We start from the raw sequence: 25550 nt of genomic DNA on the forward strand, positions 1-25550 counted from the left end.
CAACACAAAACTCTACACGAAAACTTCATAGTGGCTATGAAAACTCCCATTTCACGTATCCGACTCTGGGCCCAAGATGTTGCTTAACAAAGGGCAATGGCCTTAAAGCCCAAAAGAAACTGCGGAGGCCAAGCCCAACCAAAAACATTAAAACAGAGACACACACCATGGGCCCATAAAAAAACACTAATCCGGTAATCCCAATCGGGTCACCTATGTTATGGAAGCCATGTCGCCATACCATGAAAGTTTACTTGGTGTGAGCTTGTCCTTTCTACCACTGACCTAGTGGGTTGCTATCACACATTCACACGAGGTGATATTTCTTTACATACTGAGATTCAGAGTGTAGGTCATTGTGAAAACTTTGATACAGTTTTGTGTGGAGTAAATTGAATTGTGTGTATGCGTAACAATTGAATGGATCGTTCATTTTGTCGTTGTAACAAAACAGGTGCATGCATACTAAGATTGTCGTTGCAACTGCAATGTAAGTATAGTTTAGGATTGATTCTGACCATTTTAATTGAATGATGAATGAGAAAGTCGATGTTGTGTAACTAAGTGACGGAGTACGGGGTGAGAGAGTAAGCGCAATCCCACATCGACAAAGAGAGTGAAAATGGGTGAAGGCGGGCTCTTTAAAAACGCAAAAGCAAGGTAGAGTCAGGCATGATCCTTCAGGCAGAAACGGGATATGATGAGTGGTCATAAATCGCAATAATTATGCGAGATGGGTGTCCGCCCCAAAGCCTGGTTACGACAATTGGACGCTCCCATCTGTACCATCTGATCCCTAACTAAAGGAATCAACTCTTTAATACAGTCTTAAGTTTTTGGCATTATATGAAAACTTGCATGTAAACTCTATGGGATTCCAATTGCAACCAGCTGTGCAAACAAGAAGCATATAATGTATTTTTCTCATTACTTTGACAACAAAGTTCTTAACCGATCATCCATCTCTTGCAACACTGGCCCACTCCCTATTGAGCTATCCAAATGCAAGATCAGTACCAAAGAATTCCCAATTCAATTTATGTATGAATATAGGTACCACCGCAGAAGATATATATATACACACAATAAATTAACAACTCATCTGAAAATATATATACAGAGATAGAAAGAGGCATGAATAACAAACTATTGGAGTTAGGAAGTAAAATGCATGGTGTGGAGATTTTGGAGGAAACTCTCTCAACCTATGGAATCTAACCCATCCATCACATCCAAGGCATTCGTCTTTGGCTGATCCAAGCTTCGTCTTGCACTCAACTCCCTACAAGGAGAACTCCCTGTGCTCTTGCTCAAACCCCAAACTCTAGTTCCTCTATTTTTGCTCATAGTAAATTCTTGACTTTTACTAATTCCAGGAGACATTCTCATCTTCCCAATGACCTCATCTAACAAATTTCGATCTTCTTGTGAAAGTTGAATTCTTTGGGACTTGGAACTGTAGTTCATGGATAGAAATCGCTGCATCTTGGAGTGAAAATCCAATCCCTTACGAGTTGGAGACCGCACAGGCAAAGGCTTCAAACCATGATCTCTATGCCTTACAAGGTTGATTAGATGATGAAGCCATGTCACTAATTCGAGAATGTATACATCTATCTTCTGTTTATCTGAGTGATAGAGTGTCTGGAGGCGGATCAAGTTGATCTCTGAGGGTGTATTCTTCCCAAACTCGGGACTGTCAAATTGGAAAATTAAAATCAGAATTTATTTTTTTAAAATGTACCAAGTATTATATACATTTGAGAGAGAGAGAGAGAGGCCTTGACTAACCTGGAGTTTGCCCATTCTCCAACCCACCCAAAACCTTGATGTGCTCTGTCAAAAATTGCAACATCAGATAAAGAGGCATAAGTGAATGCAGGACAGTAAACGATAATAAGAAACAGACGTATTTGCGAAGTTACATTCAAGAATATAAAAACAAGCACAGAAAAAAAATAACAGCTTCCAATTAACATGCTACACAACATACTTGTTCGTATTTGTGGCAACTGGAACAAGCCACTGGAGAGTCTTTTCCATTTCAGCTTTGACATGAGAAACCAGGAGCTGCAGAAAAAAAAAAAAAAAAAAAAGCAAATCAAAAACAGATAACTGATATGCTGAAGCTCCCAGAAGTAGAAAAACAAAAATATGTTGATGGTCATCACAATGAATGGGAATTGACGGATGTCTATGTGACATGCATTGTAATACCTCTTCCTTGGCATCAAAAGTCTGCAATCGGGATCGTAGAGCTTTCTTAACATTATGTGGTAACCCATGATATAATGAGTCCCTTGTATTTGGAGGAAGGGAGGTTGGTCGAGATGCCTATTAAGAATTAGCTTTCCATTCAACAAATGATTTTATTTTGCAAATTTGTACCAACTATATGAGAAACACAATCAAAGGAGAAAGAGAGAATTAAACTTACAATGTTGTCTATCTGGTTTATCATGTTAGCATAGTGTAATGCAAGACCAGCTCCGCCTAGTCTTTGAGGATTATTGCTCTGTTCCACGCGAACCAATGTCACACCTGTCAAGAATGGATAACTCCTTAAAAATCCAAGAATAAATCCTAAAAGAACAGCTACCAAAACCACTAATGAGAATGCTGGATGGCTTGAGTTACGATGTAGGCAGTAGGGCCTGTAATGAAAGATCCTAAAAATTCCTGCAATCTTTTGTTACTCAAGATGTGCACTACAGTAACACAATCAACATCCTAAAAGTTCAAGTTGTTCATTAAGTTCCTTGAAGCTATTATGAACACATGCATATCCACCAAAGCATATGTATCCAGTTATCAACTGTTGACCACAGTGTGAGATGTTGCTCATACCATTATTTCCAAATGCTTCCGAGATTGCTTGATGTATATAAGTAACAATATCAACAAGCTTCTCCACAACCTGCAAAGAGCAATATAATGTTGAAGGCATATACAGAATAATGTGAGTCATTTCTTGACGTGTATAAGCAAGCATAGCTTCAAACAATTGATAGCAGCAAGATAACTATGCATTGCTTTGAAAAGTTTTTCAAAAGCCACAGTGCTCTCTCTTTCAACAATTTTAAAAAATGGTTAACAATAGTACCTCCTCCAAAGTTTTAGCCCAGAGAGATTTCTTTTTCAAGCTCCTTACAAGCCTTCTTTGTTGTTTTAAATCACTTTGTAAAATTGTGACACTCTCTCCTACAATTACAAAGAGAATTCCCCGTTAACAAATTACTGCATTGCTATTGTTCGTCGGTGTGAAGCAGAAATTGGACACATATTACTAACAATAAGAAGTTAGCATTCAAGGTAAGAAAAAAAAAGAGTATCCCGAAATTGCTTACAATTTTATGAAGTAGGCAACTTCAAATATTTGAACTATGAGTCTATGACACTCACTTAAACCAAGAAAAAAAATGATGCCTAACCTTTTGGAGAGAGATGCAGCGCCTCCGCTTCCTCAAGCTTTTGCCGGTAATTTTGTTCAAATCTGTCCTGACAATTTAACTCATGGTATAACTCCTGCACATGTTGAAAAAGTTAGTTTCTTCAAGCATAGAGTAGATGAGATTAAGAAAATCAATTTTGCTTCTATATATAGGATGTTTTTAAAATGATCAAAGATGATGCTGCAATATGTTTTATGAATATCATGTTGATTAACATAGAAGTGCAACTTACAGAAGTATGCTGAGCAAGAGTGGTCAATTCCTGCATTGTCATTTCTGCCTGTGTTCTTAGCTGTTTGTGACCTGAATCATCTGAATCTAAGCTGAAATTCAATTTCACATATCATATTAAAATTAAGGTAAATTCAAAAATATAATCACAGAGTAATCTCAGAAATCTACCCTACCTTGAGAAGTATCGACCCAAGTTGTGCCACTGGGGATCCTTACACAGGTCTCCAAACCTAACTACTTCCCGCGAGAAAACATCGAGCTCTTCCCTGCAGATGGCCAGGGAAAAAAGGAAAAAGAAATATTTGAGATAAGAAAAGGCAACAAATTGCTACACAGCCTACACATACATTCAAACTATTCTCTCTAGCAAGCAACAACCTTTTGTCAGCAGCAGCGATACTTAGCAACTCCTTCATATCATTGGAAACTAAGTTCTGTACACTTTCTGAATGTAAAACCTCTTTCTTTAGGAACTGGATATTTTCTTCTGAAAGAGATTGTAACAACTTTGCACCTTTGGCAATCGTATTAGCCACTTCAAACGACAATATAGATATTCTATTGCCTCTAGAACCCCCACCGGTAAGAAATCCACTATTGACATTCAAATTTGACATGCTACTGCCAAGTGTGTCTAGAACTTCTACTGCCCTCTCCAGGCCTACAATGCCAGCTCTTCCTATAAACGAGCTCTTATGGGTTCCCTACAAAATGAAACGCAAAATTAAACCAATAATGCCACAAAAATAATACACATCAACATTCCCCAAAACAATCTTAATCTATTACATACATCAACCATCCAATCTTGGCACATGCAATCCAGTAATCTTAATCTATTACATACATCAACCAGCCAATCTTGGCACATGAAATCCAGTACTTGATAGTCTTCATTGCAATATAAATTGAGTTAACTATAACTATTTTGGTAGTGCTCCTAAAAGTAAATTATAGTTTAATTTCTGTATAGTTGTAACAAAAAATGGAAGTTGGAGATACCTTGGTACCCCCAGTATTCCTGGCAGGCGTGGACGGCTTCAACTCGCTGGAAAATGACGATCGCAGCTCGCCGGAATGGAACATGCGTCGTGTTTCCCGAGAGCCAATTGCTTCAGATTGTGAAATTTTGTCTTTGGGCTTACTGAAGCTCTTTATTGACTTGAGCGTCCCTGAAAATCCAGAAGTGTCCCCTCCATTCTTGCTCTTTTGCTTAGAAGTAATCCCTCCTGAGCAAACCGCCCCCATTGTTTGCCCAAATTCTTTTTAACTTGGAACAATAACAACAAATTCAACAAATTTCAGTAATGCTTAAGCACAAAGTACAAACAATTCTAAGTTTTTGCACAACAACACAACAAAAAATATCTCTTTTCTCAATAACCAAACGGGAATTTCCAAGAGAAATTCCCTAAAATAGAAAAAAAAAACTTACAGAATGAAGAACGTTATCATTAACAAAAAAATATATATATATTAAGGACATACCTCTATTTGCAGAGAGGATCAAAGTCGGAGCCCAATAAATTTAATTTTTCCGAGAGGAATAGAAAAAGGAGAAAAGAAAAATTGTAGTAGATGAAGCTTAGCAAGATTATATGGCTGTCAAGAAAACAATGCACAAGGTTGAGATTGAGAGAGAGAGAGAGAGAACACAAAATTACAAATGGTGTGTTTGACTGAAAAACAATAAGAATTTTCTTTATGACTGATTTGGGTTGGTAAGCAAAAGAAAGGAAGGAAATAACGCGTTATTTCGAGAACGGAAATCTCGTGGGATTGGGATCCTTGACTGACTGGAAATGAATTGAATTTGAGGAGGGGAAGTAGAAGCAACCAAACAAGGAACAGTGATTTGATTATAACTCCAACTTAATTAGACTTTTTTATTTTTATTTTTTTTCGTGTCGTACTAATTCGTATGAATGCGGGAAAATCCCGGAGGGAATGTCTACCAAAGTCCTGCGCCCACCGTGCCTGAACTGACGTCATTTTCAGTATGTGACTTTACCATTCTACCCTTCTGCCTTGATCGGTGTCGATTGGGCTCTAAAATGTCCACGCTTTCACATCATTGTGGATCGGAATTCAATTCGTAATTATTAGGAAGAATGATTATCAGTTTATTTACAGTGTGATTAACTGATTATGAATTAATGATGTATTTAACTTAAAATAGGAGATGCGTTGCTGGATGTGGAAAGTGGAAACCAATTTCGCATTTCACCGTTTGTTGAACTATCGTGGCGACTCAATTAAGTACCAGTGCATCATTTCCTACCACTTTCTGTTTGATTTGTCAACGGTTTGAACAAGAATCATATATTTGTTATAAATTATCATAAAACAAATAAATAACAAGGATATTTTAATTTTACGTTGCTGCTTCATCCTTGTAGGCTGTAGCAACAGATAAGTTTGTTTTCCAGTTTGAAACTTTGGACCAAGACTTAGTTGAACATGCTTCTGGAGGTTTTTCTTTTGGCTAAAATAAATACACATCTTGCTTACCTTTGTGTTTGTTTTTCTAGAATCGTTGACTAAAATAAACTAGATAATGAATATTTGTCATTTTCCACTTGGCCAATGGACATTTGTCATCTTTAAATTGGGATTTTGAATGTTCAATGTTGAAATTTGTCTTTTTCTAATTGTATGAGCCTTAATCTTATATATAATAGTATGTGTAAATAAAGTTAATTAAAAATATAGTGGTTTAACCGATTCGTTTAACTTAAATTTTATATTTACATAAATTTAAAAGACGGTACATATTTAAAAGTGGTCAATTAACGAATTTTGATAAACTCAATTAAAATAAGAGATAATTAGACTTAGATTCTTTAGAAAAATAGTTTTTAGATGGAGACCGAGAGTGTTTTAAAATTTATAAGAAAATCATTTTAATTTATAATAAAGTCATTTTAATTTATAAGAAAATCATTTTAATTTATAATAAAGTTCTTTTAATTTATAAGAAAATCATTTTAATTCATAATAAAGTCCTTCTCCAATTTGAAGGGTATTTCCTCCTATTTGAATGGTATTTCCCTTTATTTGAAGGGTATTTCTCCTCCTAAGGTGTGGAGTGTGGTTTGAACGTCCAAAATCTTGAAGTTAAAATCTAACATAAAGCCGTCAAAGAAGAAAAAAAAAAAAGACTCATAAAATGAACTAGACTCTAAGTCTCCCTTAAAATAATCCTTATTTGCCATGCTTATGCAAGCATTTATTTATTTTTGTTCTTTTTTATAATAGCTTATATGCTAGTTCATATAATATATGTAAATGAAAATGAAAATATTAATATTCATGTGCTTTGTGAGTTTAGTGTATGTATGTTCAACTGTCACATAGAAGGGCATAATTGATAATTGGCAATAAGCTTACATCAACTTGAAAACTCAATGACCGTGAGGTCGTACTGTGTGCATGTTTGGTAGTTTGAATTGAAACGGTCAGATAAACAAGCTATACTGAGCACGTGGCGTCTTTCCATTGACGGTGACGTCCATCAAGGCCTTTCAACATAAATATTCTTTCCAGATTCTGAGCTTGATCTGATGGTTCTAGGTTGAATTTTGTAGTTGACTTACGTTTACGCGCCATATGTAAGTACAAATGTACAATGTATGTCGCTCCGTTATGTTTGAGTAAACTGCAATTTATTTATTTCTTACCGAGATAAGAGTATCAAGCGAAAAAAAAAAAAAAAAAAAGAGATTCGGATCCAAAATTTGGACCTTGTACTCAGCTTAAAATTTTCTTGACAAATTTGGATCCCGATATTTTGGATCTAAATTTTATTAGTTACCATGTAATGGTGTTATATGTACAATGTACCTAATCTTATATTTATATATTCATCCATTTGTACCTAATTTGGTTGCTATATATATTGTAAAAGTTTCACATATGTAATGAAATTTTTAAATGAGGTAGAAAAAATGAGATTAATCGGTGGAAATGAGGTTAGAATTTGAGAGACTGAAAGTAAATATTTTTATTGTAACTAATGATAAGTGTCATATGCTTCATGCTTATGTGTTAGCTGACTAGGATGCTTAGCTGTTAGTTTGTTATAGATTAGTTAGCTTGGTTACTGTGTTAATTGGTGACTCAAGTCGGTGTTTAGTTGTATTGCCTAAGTATAAAGGCTTACTGTTCATTCTGTTGGTTTTTAATCAAGATTAATAGAAACATCTATGATTTTTCTTTCAAAAACTCTCTCTGTTCTCACATATTTTCTCATCTCTCAAACACTTTATTTATGCATAAACCATAAATCTTAGCATGGTATAAGAGCAAGCTATTCATGTGTTGTGCCAAATGACCACATGTGTTCTTACGTCACCCAATATAAATTGTTCACGTATTAAGCTTGAGTGACGCCGGTCACACGTGTAGGGCGTGTTGAGAGAAAGATCTCATATTGAAAATGTGAGGCTTTGCATAGTGGTTTATAAGGGTTTGAGCTATTCTTCTTATTGTCAATTGATTTCTCCTATAGCCAATTAATTTTAGAATAAATACCTAAATTCCTTCAACAAAGACTATAAAAAGAGAGATAAACAAAAAAAAACATATAACAACATCCTTGACAATATTTCTTATTAACACATGCTAATAGACTTTTTTTTCTAAAATACTGGTTCTTAATGGCTAGATACGGTAGTTGAGATATATTCTTCAGTTTGCAGGTTAGATCTGGACCATTGAGAATGACACCTGTCCTGATCTTGCTTGTGGTGTATCCACGTATTGGGCAAAATGTGAACTGGGAAGCTGCAAAACAAGTAGAAGGTACGAATGTTCCACTTGGCAATATTGGTTTGGACCGAGCGGGAAGTGAAGTGGAGGTTGAGATATGGAGTGTTTGGAGTTTGGACCCCATGAATGATATCTCAAGGTCTTAACATGAGCGATGAGCCCAACAGATGGGGCCAAAGGCCCAACAGCTAGTAGTAATATTTAGTAAATAATACTACTTATAATTTATAAATAATACTAATGCTTTGCTGCTTGTAGCATTTAAAGGATTGGTTAGACACCAGACACGTCCAATGATTAAGCCAAAAAGGTTAATGGTCTCTTGTCATTCGAAACGACTACTAAAATCTCATTTAATTAATTAGTTTTTAATTAATAATAACAACACTCAACAGTGAATTAGAATTAGTTAAATGCTCAGTCCACGGTTTGCTTCGTTCATCACCTCAACAACAGCCTAAGCCGGCACATAGCTGCTGCCAGCCTACCAGTCTACCAGCCGGCGCTCCCATCTCTCTCTGAATTCCTCGTACAAGTGATCTCATTCATTTCATTCTAATCAAGTTAGTATGAAAAGAATGACTAAATAATTAACCGACTCTAATTCAGAGGCTACTTCTTCATTAATATGGTAAGCATTTTTGTCAGTCTAGCTAATTCTTTTGCTCTTTTATTGGGTTTTACACTTTCTTAAGAATAAGACCGACTCTCTTTTCTGTTAATGTTGTGAAAACGTTTGAAATATATGAATATATGACGATCAAATACTTGAATGGATATTAAATACCAGATTGAAGGTTTTACGTATATATATATATGTCTGATATGATGTTGTTTACATAGACTTTTAACTTTCTAATTGTGCGCATGAGCTTCTGTGAAACATGAAAAAGGAGAAAATACAACTTTTGGGTTTTGATTAAGATCATGATATTTATTTTTTAATTGAAGATTACTGTATTTTCTCAGCAGACAAAGAAGGATAGAAACTACAGATTTTCAATGGACCAAAAGGACATTGTCAGGGTATTAGTTACCACAGTGGATGGTTTTATAAGGGATCAACTGATCAATAAAGAGCAGAGAAGTCAACACAGGGAACAATGTGCTGAGAGATTGGCAGCAGAAGATGGAAGCTGTGGCAAAGAAACAGAGGTTCGATACCCGGATCAAGCAGTACTAGCAAATCTGGACTGGGGTATTGAAGCTCTTGAAGAAGCTATTGGCACTTCCAATATGGAAACTAAGCTTGCAAGACTTGACCATGCAGAAAAAATGTTGCAAGTTTGTGCCATGTTGAACTCTGACCAAAAAACTGCTGGAGTCCCCAATTTCTACCTGTCTGCTTGGGCACACCTCAACTTAGCATATCTGTGGAAATTAAGGAACAATGTCAACAATTCAGTTCTCCATGTTATTGAGATGTTTATAGTTGACCCTTTCTTCTCACGGATTGATTTCGCTCCTGAACTCTGGAAGCACCTGTTTCTTCCACACATGAGCTCAATCGTAGGGTGGTATTCAGAGGAGAGGCATAGGCTTGTGATGCAAGTCATTCCGGATTCGTCTGATCTGTCTTTTACAGCTGACTTTGATCAATTTTTCAACGAGTCTTTGATCTTTTCAATGAGGCCGGATCAACTGGAGAAATTGCACAAGCTGGAGCAGCTTTATGGTGATTCGTTGGATGAGAATACGCGGCTTTATGCTAACTACTTTAAGGACTGCATGACAAATGATTCAACCTCCAGTAAGAAGGTGCTTCCAATGTTTCCAATTGCGGAGCCACCAATGACCCCATTGCATGAGGTCAGCCGCTCCATTCCTGATTACGTAAAGTTTGGTCCTATCTTGCCCAAGACTGCCGGTTTTTCTCCCATGCTTAAATATAAAGATGGTACAAGAGAACCAAGCAGGTTAGTTGGATATTAAGGTCAATTTAGAATTCCAATTCTTGATTTATTTAGAGCTCTAATAATAGTGTACTTTTTTCTTTTTACATTTGGTTCAAACAGACTGAATGTAACTTCTGCCTCCTCACAAACTTTGGAGTCTGCTGCATGGGATCCTCTGGTAAGGCTCAAAAGTCATTTGCAATATTAAGAACAAGCTTGAGTTTTAAGTATACGTCTTCTGAATTCTATACTCTTTTTTTTTGGTCAAAAAATTCCATACTCAGTATAGCTAGGTCTTGTAAATTTTGGACATTTGGTTACATAATCTTGTGCATTATGGCAGGAAGGCATCCTTGAGGACAATGAAGATGAATCGGATTATGTGCCTAATTATGCTAATCTGACTACTAATGACAAGGCAACTGGGCACAAAGTACAGCCATCTATAATGAAGAGTCGAATACATACTCCAGAAATCTTTTCTCCTATAGATTCCCCTAAAAGTACTTCTCCAAGGATTTCATCTCCAATGATTTCATCTCCAAAGCTTTCATCTCCAAGGCTTTCAACTCCAAAACCAGACATGCAGTGTAAAAATGAATCCGCTTCTGTACTGCGCTTATTTTCCATGCGCATGACAGATTCAGCTGTTGCCTCCTCTTTGCCTACATCTCCACCCATGAGTAATGACTGCAGCATTAGCTCAGCAGACTCTGATGGCGAAGTGATAGTAGTATGAATCAAACTCTACAGCTACTACATCCAACATGTTTACTTATCAGCCATTACTTTATTTGTTTTATTTACGATCCACAGTTGAAATGCTGGTTTTACTGAACATTGCTTTGTGATTAGGAGGCTCCCAAAAGTTGCAGAACAATCTATTCTCGGACAGGAAGTATGAATTTTGAGACTAATCAAACGGTGAAAAATAGGTAAAATTCCTTTTTAAAATTTAAAACCATCACTGATTCCCATTGTTGTTTTAACATTTCTTCCAATTGTGCAGTCCCCTTAATGAAAATGATGAAGGAAGCCAAAGCTGTGTTTCACTCCCATCTTCTGAGAGGCTGACTACTAAATCAAGACCACATAAGGATTTTGTTTGCCCCATCACTGGCCAGATATTTTGTGACCCAGTTACCCTTGAAACAGGTCAGACATATGAAAGAAAAGCAATCCAAGAATGGCTCAAACGAGGAAATACGACATGCCCCATTACACGGCAACCCATCTCAACGACTACACTGCCCAAAACAAACTATGTTTTGAAAAGACTAATAACATCTTGGAAAGACCAGCATCCTGATCTTGCTCAAGAATCTGAAACACCAAGAAACTCATTCAATCACTCTTCAGTTAAAGAGAACCCTTTGGCTGCCACTCCACACAGAACATTTGATTTTCTAGGCCATAGGAACACTGATGATTATATAAACCAAAGGAGCAAAAGATTTATGCGAGCAGCCGTTTCTACATCACCAACCAGTGTGATATCTCAAGCTGCAGTTGAAACAATTATCAATGGTTTAAAACCTCATGTTTCATGTCTCTGTACTTCAGTAAACTTACAAGAATGTGAAACAGCTGTGATAGCAATAGCCAGATTATGGAAGGACTCAAAGGCTGATCCTGCAGTTCATTCTTACCTATCAGAACTGACAACTGTAAATGGGTTCATCGAACTACTTTCAGCTTCTCTAAACCGGGAAGTCCTGAGAACATCGATTTACATCCTCTCTGAGTTAATATTTTCTGATGAAAGTGTTGGGGAAACACTTACCAGTGTAGATTCTGACCTTGATTGCCTGGCTGCTTTGCTAAAGAATGGACTAGCTGAGGCTGCTGTTCTTATTTACCAGCTGAGGCCAGTGTTTGCTCAGCTTTCCGCTCATGATCTTTTACCCTCCCTTGTCCAGCTTATTCTGAACAAAAATGAGGAAATGGATGATCTTCCATTAATAATGGAGCCTAAAGACGCTGCATTAACAATTATTGAGCAAATCTTGATGGGAGGAGATGAAAACAGCAGGTCCATTAATGCTTTGAGTGTTATTTCAGCAAATGGTATTCCTGCTCTAGTCAGGCGTTTGGATAGGCCAGAAGGGAGACGGTCTATTGTTTCCATACTGTTATGCTGTATGCAAGCTGAAAAAAGCTGTAGGAACCTGATAGCAAATAGAATTGAACTGTCTCCTGTTCTCGAATTATTTCATGCTGGAAGTGACTGTGTGAGAGGCATATGTGTAGAATTTCTGTCAGAGCTGGTTCAGTTGAACAGGTATATATTCTCATTTAGCTGTGGTGGATAATAAATGTTCACTTCTCTTTTGCAATTCAGAGCATCATACTTTTCTATGCCAAATCTCTTTTGTTTTTTTGTTTTTCTTGGCCAGGAGAACATTATGCAATCAGATCTTGCAGATGATTAAAGATGAAGGAGCATTTAGTACAATGCATACCTTTCTTCTGTATCTTCAAATGGCTCCAATGGAGCAGCAACCTGCAATTGCTACTCTTCTTCTTCAGCTTGATCTCCTGGTTGAGCCATGGAAGATGAGCATTTATAGGGAAGACTCTATAGAGGCACTAATTGAAGCACTCCGGCGGAAAGACTTTTCTAATTCTCAAATGATGGCTCTAGATGCCTTGTTATCTCTTACTGGACGTATTACTTCCTCAGGGGATTCATACACTGAAGCCTGGTTACTCAAGACTGCAGGGTTTGATCAACCTTACAATACTTTGATGAAGGCAGAGCGGCTGAGGAAAAATGACAATGATTTGATGGAAACAATGGTGTGCCTTTCTTTGGGTTTTTGCTTTTTCATAGCTTATACCTCATTACATTCACTTTGTGGTTTAAACCCTGATCTTTATTGCTTGTATACAGGAAGAAGAAGAGAAAGCTGTAACCTCTTGGCAGAAAAGGGTTGCTTTTGTACTTTGCAACCATGAAAAGGGGTCTATTTTTAAAGCTTTGGAAGAATGCCTTAAGAGTAATTCCTTAGAGATGGCAAAGTCATGTCTTGTGATTGCCACATGGCTGACCCACATGCTTTCTATACTTCCTGATACTGGTGTAAGAATTAGAGCTCGCAAGGCCTTGCTTGAAGAATTCATAAATGTCCTCCAATCATCAAATAACATGGAGGAGAAGATTTTAGCAACTCTTGCCTTGAAATCTTTTGTCAGCGATCCAGGTATTTTGGTCCAGTAAAGTATTTGTCATACATAGACATTTCAAACTTTTCTACACAAGTCGTGGTGTCATAGAAGTTAACTCCAACTTCCAAATTGTAGCTGCACTTGAAGCACTAGGGGTGTATGCAAAATGCATCTACAAAACCTTGAGAAAGGTTAAGAGGAATTCAGTGGTGGCCAATGATATAATGAAAGCCTTGATGAACTTGTCATCTGTTGACATAGTAAGTGGGGTGCGGGGGCATGAATGTTAATTTAAACTAATTTAAATGTACAGATTATACTAAGTTACCAACTACTCTTAATATTCTGCAATCTAGACAGAGTTGTGGAGTTGTGCTGAAGTGGTATTTAAATTAGATTTATGCACAAATGGAGAGGTTCTGTCTTTGCTTCATCTAAAAGGTCGGGTGTTAAGCAGCCATGCTGATGGAACTATAAAGGTGTAGACCCAACCCCAACTGAACTCTCTCTCTCTCTCTACCTCTCTCCCCCCAAACTCTCTTGCTATGCAGAAGTTATATAACAGCTGAAACTGAGACTAATAATATCCCTCTCTCTTTTAGGTATGGGATTCTGGGAAGAAGGTACTAAGATTGATTCAAGAAGTTCGTGAGCACACAAAGGCTGTCACATGCCTCTATATTTCATCTTCGGGGGACAAACTATACAGTGGTTCACTAGACAAAACAATTCGGGTAAGCCATTAGATAAAACAATGATTCTCCTAAACATTGGTTTGTTTAAAAGGAATGCACTCTTCTATAAAGGAAGAAACAAACCCTTTTTTTTGTTTTCATTGTCTAAAAATATATCCCTCATCTGCAGGTCTGGGCAATTAAAGCCGAAGAAATTCATTGTCTTCAAGTTCATGACGTGAAAGAGGCAGTATACGAGTTGGTAGCGAATGCCAAAGTGGCGTGCTTCATTTCTCAAGGCACAGGAGTTAAGGTAAGGGTACAAAGTACACTCTCTATGAACAATGGAGTCTTACCCAGCACAAGAAAACGAAATGTAACATAAAACCATCAACTCTCCAATGTTTTGTGTTGTCACAGGTGTATGAATGGTGTGGGGTTCAAAAGCATATAAACTTCAACAAGAACGTAAAAAGCCTTGCCATGACAGGGACTAAGCTGTATTGTGGTTGCTCTGGTTACAGCATCCAGGTAAATCACAGAATCACAATTGGCAAACAAAGTCATTCTTGTCAACAATTGATTTGCATCTGACTTGAGATTTTGATGTTAAAATGGCAGGAGGTTGATTTGGGGAAATATACATCAAGCACATTCTACTCTGGAACAAGAAAGCTGTTGGGGAAACAAGTGATGTATGCCCTTCATGTTCATGATGGTATTCTATATGCGGGCGGTTCATCAGTTGATGCCTCAGCTGGGAGGATATTCTCGCTTCCAAACAAGGCGGTTGTAGGATCATTCTCCACCGGATTGGACATCCAACACATTGCCATCAACAATGACTTAATATTTACAGCCACCAAGTGTGGGATGATTGAGGTTTGGTTAAAAGAACGATTCACACGAATTGCTTCCTTAAAAGTGGTTGGCGGTGGACATGCCAAGATTACATCCTTGGCGGCGGACATGGACGGAGGAATGCTATTTGCAGCTTCCTCTGACGGCAAGATCCAGGTCATACACATGACATCATATGATAACCACCCGTTATTGGTTATATCATTCATTTTTGCGTTCTTCATTCATCTTATTCCAATCTTTTGTTTGTTTGTTTGTTTGTTTTGCAGGTTTGGGCTCTAGACTAATACATATATGACCAGTCCTACATAATCCATTCTCTTGTGTTATGTAAATTGAGCGTTCATTGACGCAAATTTGAAGATGAATATGACAAATTTTCAGAAAGTACTGTCATTCTGTACAGTTGAGTACAACTTAGTATATTCATATGATTCATTACTTATTGCAAGTCAATGTCGTTAGGCAAACGGAATCTTATTCCAGAAACACAATTGATACTAGCAAAGTGAATTGGAACCTTTTTCTTCCGTTGGGTGATTCTCCACGTTCATTTGATTTTCAATTTTTATATTTAGAATCATTTATTTTTTAGATTAATCGTTATCAAATAAATAAACTATAAATCAAATTATTATTAAGAGTTGAATTTTAAATTGAACTAAATGAGCTTATTTAAATAGACTATAAATCTTTTCTTCGCCGATACTCATGCTAGTAGTAAGAAAATCATTAAAATCCAGTAAAAATATAAGACACAAAACTGAAATAAAAACCTAAATCAGAAAGGTAACAATAAGAGAAAGAAGACAAAGCAAGGCACTCAGAATGAAAAGGACTAATAATTATAAGATCATTGATATTTGAATCTCATAAATACCACTACAATAGTATCCTCATTGTGCCTATTCAGGATAGAAAAAGGAGAACAACCCCAACTCTCAAAACTCGAAGTTTAATTTTTTTTAGAAGAAAATATATAAATATGTTAAAAATTTAAAAATATATATATAATAATTCAAGAAAAACTACGGTAGGCAAGCATTCAGAATGAGTAGGAGGTTATGTAATTCCAATCACGATATTAATCGGACAAATACAAGATTATCCTCATCATGCCCCCGATCAATAAATCGAAAAAAAAAAACAAACAAAAGGAATTGCAAACAACTAGAAAAAGAGGAAAACCATCAGAAACATTGGATCGTTTCAGCACAGACACTGAGTCTCTCAGACGACCGTCGTGAGAAAGTATATCCAAATTCATCACCTGATTTCGTAAAGATTTTACCAGAAAACTAAACAAAACAAAATCGCAAGATGAAAATGAGCGAGCTTGAGCTTGAGAGAGAGAGAGGGAGGCCACAGATACGATTTTAAAGAGGACATGGACGCACGGTTTTTAGGGTTTCAATAACATTGTATTGTCGATTCTACCCTTTTTATTTGGATCTGGACTGACAATTCTATCCTTACTGGGCTGGTTTGACGAATTGAGCCCAATGTACCAGTGGTAAACGAAGTTAACGAACTGTCTGAATCAGGCCCACTAATGAAAGACGTCTCTATCTAACGCTGTCGTTTTGAGTCTCCTTCTTTCCGTTTCATTTCCGGTCACGAATTTTCACTTGGACAAGATCCAACTCTCTCAGAGACACACTGCTCGCTCTGCAACGCCAACATGTCTTCTTCGGAGAATGCTCCTCCTCTGATTGCAGCTCAGCTCAATTATCTCCTCACTCACTTCCCTCTCGTAGTTAAGGTAATGTCCTTTAGAACCCTATCTCTCAGCTCAATTACAATTTAGGGTTTTGTTTCAAAAGTTCAAGGAGAAGTGTTTATTTGGACATTTCTGTGATCAATTTGGGTTTGCAGATTGAGCATAAGTGGTCTGGTAGCAAATACTACCCGGGATTTCTTGACCGCTTCACCTTAGTCATTTCATACTGTCTAGACGTTATCAAATGTGAGTGAATTCTTATATATATAGCTTAATGTGTAATATGTATTGGTTTGTTGATTTATGTAAGTAATTTCTGAGCATATGTGGGCTTGATTTTTTTTTTTTATTGTAGGGGATGTTATTTTTGATGCAGAGTCTCCATTGTCTGCACCGGATGTTATATTTGGACCTGAAGATGAAAAATTCCAGAAGTTTCTTGTAATGCGTGGCGAGGAAGAAGGGGACTCAAAGTCTCCCAAGAGTTGCTTGAGTGTTTGGAATGGCAAAGACCCTACACAGCTAATGCTTCTCATTCAAGAACTGAGGTTAGAGCTTTTTCTATTATATGGTCTTTTAAAGGTTTTGGTTTCTCTTGGGGTCAATGTAGCTAACTAGTCTCATGGTTGTCAATGAAATGCGATCGTTATGTTTTGAAGGGATCAATACATGTCCTACCAGAGGAAGTGTGTTGCAGAGGTTGATGATGACAGGTTGAAATTTGAAATCAGCACAATTGTTTCTAGGGAGGTAATGCTTCATGCAGACCATGATAAATTTAAATCTAAATCTCTAAGTGTACTGTTTGATATCTATTTGAGTGTGAGCGATGGACTAGGAGGTCCATTCTCATATGTCAACTTAACCCATTCTTTGAGCTATTTTGACTGGAAAATTTAACAGATAGATAATGTCTTTAATTCCTTGTAATTGTGCTTCAGGGAATTGAGATGCTCATGAGTTCCGGAGTTGAAAAGGTATTTCTAATAAAAAACTTGTTCATTTTTTCCTTGTCGATTCTTTGAGAAGATCAGAGGTGACTAGAACATTCCTGTGTAGCTTCTGATTATAAATGTGGTTCCTATGCCTCTGAATTTTAGCGTAGGCATCGGAGGTCAAATTTGCAGTGCCTCTATTGGACATGAACATTAATAAGATGGTGCCTGTGTGCCCCTGGAGACATCCACAGAAGATATACTTGCAGGTTGAGAATCTCTCTCTCTCTCTCTCTCTCTCTCTCTCTCCCCCCAACTCTTTTTCCCCAATTTTTACTTTTTCTTCCAGCATACCGTATACAACAGTGTAGATTCTGTGGTGGTGCAGGTTATATATCCTGTTGAGAAAAAATATCTTTCCACTCCATCACCTCCTCGTTTGAAACTGGTATCTACCTCAGAGTTGAAGACTCTATTTTCCATTGATGATGTCAAACTTCCTCCATGGTTGTCTGGGATGTATGTCATATATATGTCCAGTCTTGTGAATTATAAATTGTATATTTTTGTTAATCCTTCTCACTTGACTAGTGTTGGTTATTTTTTTATTTTTTTATTTTTTTTTGTTTCTTTCTTCTAAAAGGTGCATGGCTGAATATCTTCCCCATCTCGAAGAATCTCTTGAGAAACAGGTGAGCTGCATTTCATTCATCTGGTGAAGCTTTTGAGTCTATAGTCTATACTTTGCAATTTAAAGTACAAAATTCACATTTTGAAAGTATATTTTTTCCTGTTATTAAGGTTTTGGAGGCAGTTTCCTTAATTGACGTTAGAAGAAGCTTTATTGAGGCATTAGCTGTTCAGTTTGGAAGACCAGTGGAAGCTGATCCGGTATGCATCCTTGGCATGTACTTCTCTGCAAAATGTTAGAAACATTAAAACTTATTGTTTATCTCCAATTTGGCAGGTTTTTTGCCGAAAGGCAACGTTTCTTGCTGCTTCAGGCGTTTTCACATTCCTGGTATATATGATCATCACTACATCATATTTTTATGGATATTCCTTTAAGCCAACACATGTGCTTGGGAATTGATTAATGGACTTACTTGATACTATACTGTTTTGTTTCTACATTTCCTGTAAGGGTTTTGACTACTTCTAGCATTAAATCATGCGATTTCTGATTTAGAGTGGAAATGCCTGCAGTTTATTGCTTTCCATATGGTACTCTGGCAATAATATCAACAGAAAATCCAATGGATGGATAAAAAACTAGCAAATAATAATATAAATTGTAGAATTTCGACTATTTAACTTGCTCCTAATATTTGCAAAACTTGACGAAGGCAGATGAGGAAATTAATTGGATCCATTAATTAGTGATTTTTTATATTCACTACTTCTGATTAAAATTTGAATAATTCGGAAGAGAAATCTTTAGAATATTTTAAATCATAGCAACAAGTAAACCAAATTAAGGGACCTGAAAGTTTCCTAGCAGGCAGGCATATTGTATGCCATTAGTAAGAGAACATTGTTCAATTCTCTCACGTCATTGTGTGTGCCTGCCCTAACAATTGTACTTGGACATTCACAATCCCTTGAAAGTAAGCAAGCTTGCTATTTACAATCTATTTCGATGTTGTCCACTACATGTTGGTACTTTGCGTTTGTGCTATTATTCAAATGGTTTTGGACTGCTATTTGTATCTTTTCTTTATTTTAATATGAAATCTCTTGTTTTTTTGGCTGCATCCTTCTACTCTTTCGATAATCTTTCCTTTGCAAGTGACCAAGCTTCTGAGAGTTTGTTTTTGTAGGTTCATTTTTTCATTTCAACTCAGTTTCCAAAGCAACAGCCAGCTTTGATGCTTCAAAGTTCTCAGGTAAGGATATTCTTCTCCCAATCTTTAAGTTAATGAACATGTGATTGTTTAACCTTTTTATACATAGCTTTTTTTTTTTGGTCTGAACCTTTTTTATATAGCTAGTCAGCTTGCCAATACTTCATAAAAAACTAAAAAAGAAAAATAAAGACAAGAAAAAGCAACAATTTGAATTGATTATCTATGGTTTGAGATCAATGAGGTCTCCAGCAATCATTCACCTGGTTGATGTTCTAGACATATATTCTTGAGGTTTGGCTCATAGTTTGTGATCTAACGTAGGCTGCTGTCTATAATTCCTAAATGTATCCTAATAAATTATCTATTGCATGTTGAAGAAATCATTTAATAATTTGTATTGTGAGAGAACCATCTCCCATCCCTTTTGTGTTGTTAATGGATGGGATGAGAGGGTTTGTAGTGAAAACTCCTAATTGATGAGGTTATATTCATGTGATGGTGTAGCATTTCAACTCCCATGGTGTGCCAGTCAAGTCGCTGCCTCTGAGTGAATATCGTTTCAGCCCGAGATGGGAAGCATCACTTATGGCTGAGCGGATTTGGTGAGTTAATTCGTATATTGTTAGCTCTTACATCCCCTTCAAGTGTGAACATATTGCTTAATGCTGATGGGGATTATTTTTTTCTTTTCAGTGACTTTTTGGCAGAGGAGGCTTTGAAGTTCAAGAGGTACTGCAACGATCCTCATCCTCAACTAGCATTAGGGTCATAGATTTGATTGCCGCCGTTAATGTTTTGTATCCCCCACCAGTACCAATCTAGTTGTGTAAAGTTACTCCATTACAACTCTGTTGATTCTTGGATATATATATTAGCGTGGATAAAAAAGATTGTAACTTTTGTTAGTAACTGAGAAATGAAACGATGATTAGACTAATGTTTGCAATTACAAATTATGGTCTTCAGATTATCTGGTAAATTATGGTCTTCAACTTCGTACTTGGAATCTGGTAAATAAAGTCTTTGTTACATGATCATATATGTTAATTGGTGGCCATGAAAATCCATGTGAATGATTCAAAATCTAATCGATGACATTAATTCAAAAAATTAAAATATTGATCGAGATCTGAATTGGGTTTAACTATAAACAGTTGGATCAAAACACATGAATTTTCATAGTCACTTATTTTATATAAGAATTACACTAGTGGCAGTATGATTTACTTTATGTTCTTGTCAGATTGTCATGTGTAAGAATATTTCCAAGAAACTATATATATATATATTATATATATATGGACAATAATTGAACCATTTGAGCATTTTTGTAATAATCACCAACGGGCAACAATTGACAATATCAAATTTCACTCTCAAAACCATTTTATGGAAGAACATAGAATAACATGTATAAGAAGTAAAAAGAACGAGCCTTTTTTCCATAATCAAGATTCAAGAACAAACTTTTCCAAATATAGTAAGTCTTAAATTTATTTTCCATAATCTAAGTTATGTAATTTATGTTCTATTACAATAAAGTTGAAAATTAAAATCTGGTCTAAGTTTTAGACGATGAAGCCTTATTTTCGTTATAACTGTTTACTGATTGTGTCGGTCATTTGTCCTAAAAATAAATCAATAATATATTTTAAGTGGTTAGACTTAAACCGTCACTTAAACAGTCACTAAACCGTCGTGATTTGGAGAAATTTGTGGCGGGGTGGGATCAGCATATTAACGTGCGCACCCCATGCCAGAGCAGAAATGAAGAAAATATCTTATTATAGAATTTACAGGTTGGTTGGTTGTCCGTACTCTCTCTGTGTCTGGCTGTCACTGACAACCAACACACTAAAAAACACATATCCCGGCTCTTGGTCCATTATTACCTTCCTAACCTCCGACTCTCCCTCTCTTTATTTCTCTCACTCACTCCCCATTCTCCTCTCCTCTCTTCCCATTGGCCCATTCCTCCAAACCCTAACATCTCCATCTCGATCTCATCTCATTCTTCGCCACAATGAGAGAGATCTTGCACATTCAGGGAGGCCAATGCGGAAACCAAATCGGCTCCAAGTTCTGGGAGGTCATCTGCGACGAGCACGGCGTTGACCCCACCGGAAGGTACCGTGGCGACGAAGCCTCCGATCTCCAGCTCGAGAGGATCAACGTCTATTACAATGAGGCTTCCGGCGGCCGCTACGTCCCTCGCGCCGTTCTCATGGATCTTGAACCCGGCACCATGGACAGCATCAGATCGGGTCCGTTCGGTCAGATCTTTCGCCCTGATAACTTCGTCTTCGGGCAGTCCGGTGCCGGTAACAATTGGGCCAAAGGTCACTATACCGAGGGTGCCGAGTTGATCGATTCGGTTCTCGATGTTGTTCGCAAAGAGGCCGAGAATTGCGATTGCCTTCAAGGTAATTTTCATTTCAAATGCTCGTGAATCAATTGGATTATTAGTTGGATGTTGTTTGGATTGAAATATTCTTGTATCGTCCATTTTCAATGTTGTGGTTTTAACTGGATGCATCATTATCTGATTTAACTATACAATTCCTAGTTGAAGATGAACAAAAATCATAATCACTAGGATCATCGGATCCTAAATCCAAAACTGCAGAGCACAAAATCTGATTGCCAAGTTAACAAGTAGCTGAGTGTAATTCTCTTGCATTTTAACCTTTTAACCGTTTAACCGTGCACTCAATGCATTACTATGTGATTTCACTAGTTCTGACGTTGTACTGCATCGCCTTTTTTGTTTTGGCACTCCTTGATCCTTGTTTTGGTGCAGAGGATTTAGAAAAATGATTCCCATCTTGTCGTTACTTTTTGTTTGGTTGTTAGTGGACCTGATATTGAAGATGAGGTTCCCAATTTTTATATTCCTCCATTGGCTGTTGTGGTTAACTGTTCGCGCGTTTGAATGGGTAAAATTAAAATCTCTCTTTATAAAAAGACTCAGTTGTTTGTGGGCCCCATTTTTTGTCTTGAGTGGGAGACAGATCCAGAAAGCTGTCTCAAATCTGCCTTTTCTGATTTATGCGTAAATTAGCAACTCTTTTAGTAATTTACAAACAAAGCCAGATATCACCGCACCGACATGTGCTACTTCTTTTAGCAATTTCACTGAATCATTAAATCTCATATGGCCCTAAGAATTTCTTTTTTATTGTCTCTGTAGTGGATTCTATTTAAGCAGGGAAGTTTAATCTTGTCCAAAGGTTTTGTTGTTCACTGTTAGCTAACATGCTTTACTGTGTGAAGGATCAGTGATTTGTAATCAGAACAATGCATTTAGCTTCTATTTTGAAGATGCTGATTGTAATACATCTTCTTTGTTCATATATGGGTCAGGTTTTCAGGTGTGCCACTCACTTGGAGGAGGCACTGGGTCTGGCATGGGAACACTTCTGATATCAAAGATTAGAGAGGAATACCCCGACAGGATGATGCTGACATTCTCTGTGTTCCCTTCTCCAAAGGTTTCAGACACTGTTGTGGAACCTTACAATGCCACTCTTTCAGTGCACCAGTTGGTAGAGAATGCTGATGAATGCATGGTTCTTGACAATGAAGCACTTTATGATATTTGCTTCAGGACTCTAAAGCTCAGCACCCCAAGCTGTGAGTGATAAGCTTTTTCTATTTCTAAATTTCTAATTCATTCAATATTAATAACATGAAGCATTATAGCAGCATTTTAGTTATACTTAATTGTATTTCTGGTTTGCAGTTGGTGATCTGAACCATTTGATATCTGCCACCATGAGTGGGGTAACATGCTGCCTAAGGTTCCCTGGTCAGCTGAACTCAGATCTCCGGAAGCTGGCTGTTAATCTGATCCCTTTCCCACGTCTTCACTTCTTCATGGTGGGGTTTGCTCCTCTCACCTCTCGTGGGTCACAACAGTACATCTCCCTCACTGTGCCAGAGCTGACTCAGCAAATGTGGGATGCCAAGAACATGATGTGTGCTGCTGATCCCCGCCATGGACGGTACCTGACAGCCTCAGCCATGTTCAGGGGGAAGATGAGCACCAAAGAGGTGGATGAGCAGATGATCAATGTGCAGAACAAGAATTCATCCTACTTTGTGGAGTGGATTCCCCACAATGTGAAGTCAAGCGTGTGTGATATTCCTCCCAGGGGTTTGAAAATGGCTTCGACTTTTGTTGGGAATTCTACATCAATCCAGGAGATGTTCAGGAGAGTGAGTGAGCAGTTCACAGCCATGTTCCGGCGCAAGGCCTTTTTGCATTGGTATACTGGGGAAGGCATGGATGAGATGGAGTTCACCGAAGCAGAGAGTAACATGAATGATTTGGTTGCTGAGTACCAGCAGTACCAAGATGCTACTGTGGAGGATGATGGTGAGTACGAGGAGGATGGTGCTGAAGAGCAGTATGAGGATTAAAATCAAATCTGTTGGCAATTACATACACATTAGGACCGGAAAGAGGTTTGATGTTTGATGTTTGATGACGGGTCCCCTCTATATACCTGCTTGTGGACTACTAGTACTACACCAGCTTTATGTGTTTCAAGCTTGCTTTTTTACTTTCCTTGGGTGCTTGCTTCTTGTATCTGCTAATCAAGCTTATCACTTTGGTCGATTGGTTAATTTTAGCGTATGATCTTCTAAGACCTATATTGCGTGGCTGTTCTTTTTCAAGTTTGAAATAAAAATTGTATTTTGCAACAGCTAGGAATCGCTAGAATGCGATTTCCTACATATTGAGATTGTTGGAAATTCATAAATGCCTCAATTCCGTATCTCAAACTGTCCTGCTATATCCTTTTTTTTTTTTTAAAGAGTCCTGCTATAGTCAAAAACCATTAATAGGCAGTTTTGTAAGCTTATATAGAGTACGTCCAGTGCTATACACATCCCAATTAAAAGGGATTCCACAACTTTTTATGGTGTGTTTGAACGGAGAAAAAAAACTTGGAATTTAAACAAAACTCAGCATTTAAGAAATTACATATTCTAATTTCCTTGTTTGGGTCCATAAATATAGAATTTCGTAAATTCTATATGGAAAAAAACTTGGGATTTGAAAGCTCTAAATTTCAAGTTTAAATTCCACTTAAATTGGTGTCATTTTCAAAATTCTAATTTTTATAAAATAAAAAAAGCCGTGTCCACCCATCACCTTGCCAATTAATTACAATACCACCACCACTACCACCATGTCGCCGCTACCACCACCACCATCGTCACTACCACCGCCACCGCCACCTCTGCCGCCACCACCTCCACCGCCACCACCACTACGACCACCACTGCCGCCACCGTTACCACCACCACTGCCGCCACCGTTACCACCACCACCACCGACACTGCCACCATCACTACCACTACCTGCTGCCACCACCACCAACACCACCACACCCGCCACTATTACCATTACCATCGCCGCCACTATTACCATTACCATCGCCGCCTCCATCACCAGTGTCATCACCACCACCATCGCCGTTGCCGTTACCATCACCATCACTGCCAATGTCGCCGTTGCCAACACCTCCACTACCCCAATTTTTTCCACCACCATTTCTCCCCTCGCCCGTGGGCCATCACCCCTACTACCATCATTAACTTACCACAAACATCATTTTTATTGTTGCCACCATCACCATCACTCTTTTATAAAACTATTATAACTTTCGTATTTAAATTTCATTATGATTACATTTATCCAAACAAGAGAATTTACAAATTCTAGAATTTTAAATCACGTCATTTTTAATTCCGTCATTTGTGAATTCCTTAATAGTTTCAAATTACTTCATCCAAACGCACACCATTAATGTTCGTTGTAATTCATCTTCAACTTGTAATTTTTAGTTATGTTGGGATTGACGTAAAAGCATTAAAATAAATTTTTGTTATTTGCCCGAAGTGCCCTTTCTTTTAGCTACGACTCTCTTCGTTTTTTTCATTTTGGTTAACTTGAAGAGTCTAAACTCTATTATAAACAAATCT

General features: G+C 37.4%; 4 protein-coding genes and 4 non-coding genes across 9 annotated transcripts; 4 read left to right on the forward strand and 4 right to left on the reverse strand.

Annotated features, from left to right (window-relative positions):
- Positions 1 to 692: 692 nt before the first annotated feature.
- On the forward strand, positions 693 to 797 carry LOC147278079 (small nucleolar RNA Z279/snoR105/snoR108). The gene has a single exon (XR_015123690.1). It is a non-coding gene; the product is annotated as a small nucleolar RNA Z279/snoR105/snoR108 (small nucleolar RNA).
- A 95-nt stretch (positions 798 to 892) lies between these two features.
- Positions 893 to 5430, reverse strand: LOC147278080 (elongation factor G, putative (DUF668)). Its single transcript, XM_086251856.1, has 13 exons — positions 5175 to 5430; positions 4689 to 4956; positions 4065 to 4390; positions 3860 to 3952; positions 3685 to 3775; positions 3432 to 3525; positions 3104 to 3201; positions 2848 to 2917; positions 2438 to 2541; positions 2218 to 2334; positions 1994 to 2070; positions 1792 to 1836; positions 893 to 1696 (listed from the first exon to the last, which is right to left on the reverse strand). Exons 2-13 carry the CDS (start codon positions 4932 to 4934, stop codon positions 1201 to 1203), a joined length of 1857 nt encoding a protein of 618 aa, XP_086107982.1. The 5' UTR covers positions 4935 to 4956; positions 5175 to 5430; the 3' UTR covers positions 893 to 1200.
- A 4016-nt stretch (positions 5431 to 9446) lies between these two features.
- LOC147278081 (putative E3 ubiquitin-protein ligase LIN-1) lies at positions 9447 to 15341 on the forward strand. 2 transcript variants are annotated; one of them, XM_086251814.1, is made up of 14 exons: positions 9447 to 10372; positions 10472 to 10529; positions 10695 to 11084; positions 11207 to 11286; positions 11361 to 12632; positions 12748 to 13150; positions 13245 to 13554; positions 13655 to 13779; positions 13876 to 13998; positions 14122 to 14253; positions 14384 to 14506; positions 14614 to 14724; positions 14815 to 15210; positions 15324 to 15341. In XM_086251814.1, the coding sequence occupies exons 1-14, from the start codon at positions 9459 to 9461 to the stop codon at positions 15339 to 15341; spliced, it is 4455 nt and encodes a 1484-aa protein (XP_086107940.1). In that variant the 5' UTR covers positions 9447 to 9458. The 2 variants fall into 2 exon arrangements, with proteins under 2 accessions (XP_086107940.1, XP_086107941.1); XM_086251815.1 differs by having other exon boundaries at positions 10695 to 11081.
- A 529-nt stretch (positions 15342 to 15870) lies between these two features.
- LOC147278082 (small nucleolar RNA Z162) lies at positions 15871 to 15963 on the reverse strand. The gene has a single exon (XR_015123691.1). It is a non-coding gene; the product is annotated as a small nucleolar RNA Z162 (small nucleolar RNA).
- A 136-nt stretch (positions 15964 to 16099) lies between these two features.
- On the reverse strand, positions 16100 to 16176 carry LOC147278083 (small nucleolar RNA Z105). The gene has a single exon (XR_015123708.1). It is a non-coding gene; the product is annotated as a small nucleolar RNA Z105 (small nucleolar RNA).
- A 63-nt stretch (positions 16177 to 16239) lies between these two features.
- LOC147278084 (small nucleolar RNA Z161/Z228) lies at positions 16240 to 16331 on the reverse strand. The gene has a single exon (XR_015123694.1). It is a non-coding gene; the product is annotated as a small nucleolar RNA Z161/Z228 (small nucleolar RNA).
- Positions 16332 to 16677: 346 nt separating this feature from the next.
- On the forward strand, positions 16678 to 20535 carry LOC147278085 (BRCA1-A complex subunit BRE-like protein). Its single transcript, XM_086250847.1, has 13 exons — positions 16678 to 16816; positions 16930 to 17020; positions 17130 to 17322; positions 17434 to 17524; positions 17716 to 17751; positions 17880 to 17978; positions 18098 to 18228; positions 18353 to 18401; positions 18511 to 18600; positions 18677 to 18730; positions 19530 to 19595; positions 20061 to 20158; positions 20250 to 20535. Exons 1-13 carry the CDS (start codon positions 16736 to 16738, stop codon positions 20326 to 20328), a joined length of 1158 nt encoding a protein of 385 aa, XP_086106973.1. The 5' UTR covers positions 16678 to 16735; the 3' UTR covers positions 20329 to 20535.
- Positions 20536 to 21387: 852 nt separating this feature from the next.
- On the forward strand, positions 21388 to 24337 carry LOC147278086 (tubulin beta-6 chain). Its single transcript, XM_086251729.1, has 3 exons — positions 21388 to 21979; positions 22920 to 23189; positions 23299 to 24337. Exons 1-3 carry the CDS (start codon positions 21580 to 21582, stop codon positions 23976 to 23978), a joined length of 1350 nt encoding a protein of 449 aa, XP_086107855.1. The 5' UTR covers positions 21388 to 21579; the 3' UTR covers positions 23979 to 24337.
- The last annotated feature ends 1213 nt before the right edge of the window (positions 24338 to 25550 follow it).

This window comes from Dryas octopetala, chromosome 7, assembly GCF_963921425.1.
Source record: "Dryas octopetala chromosome 7, drDryOcto1.1, whole genome shotgun sequence".
NCBI lineage: Eukaryota > Viridiplantae > Streptophyta > Magnoliopsida > Rosales > Rosaceae > Dryas > Dryas octopetala.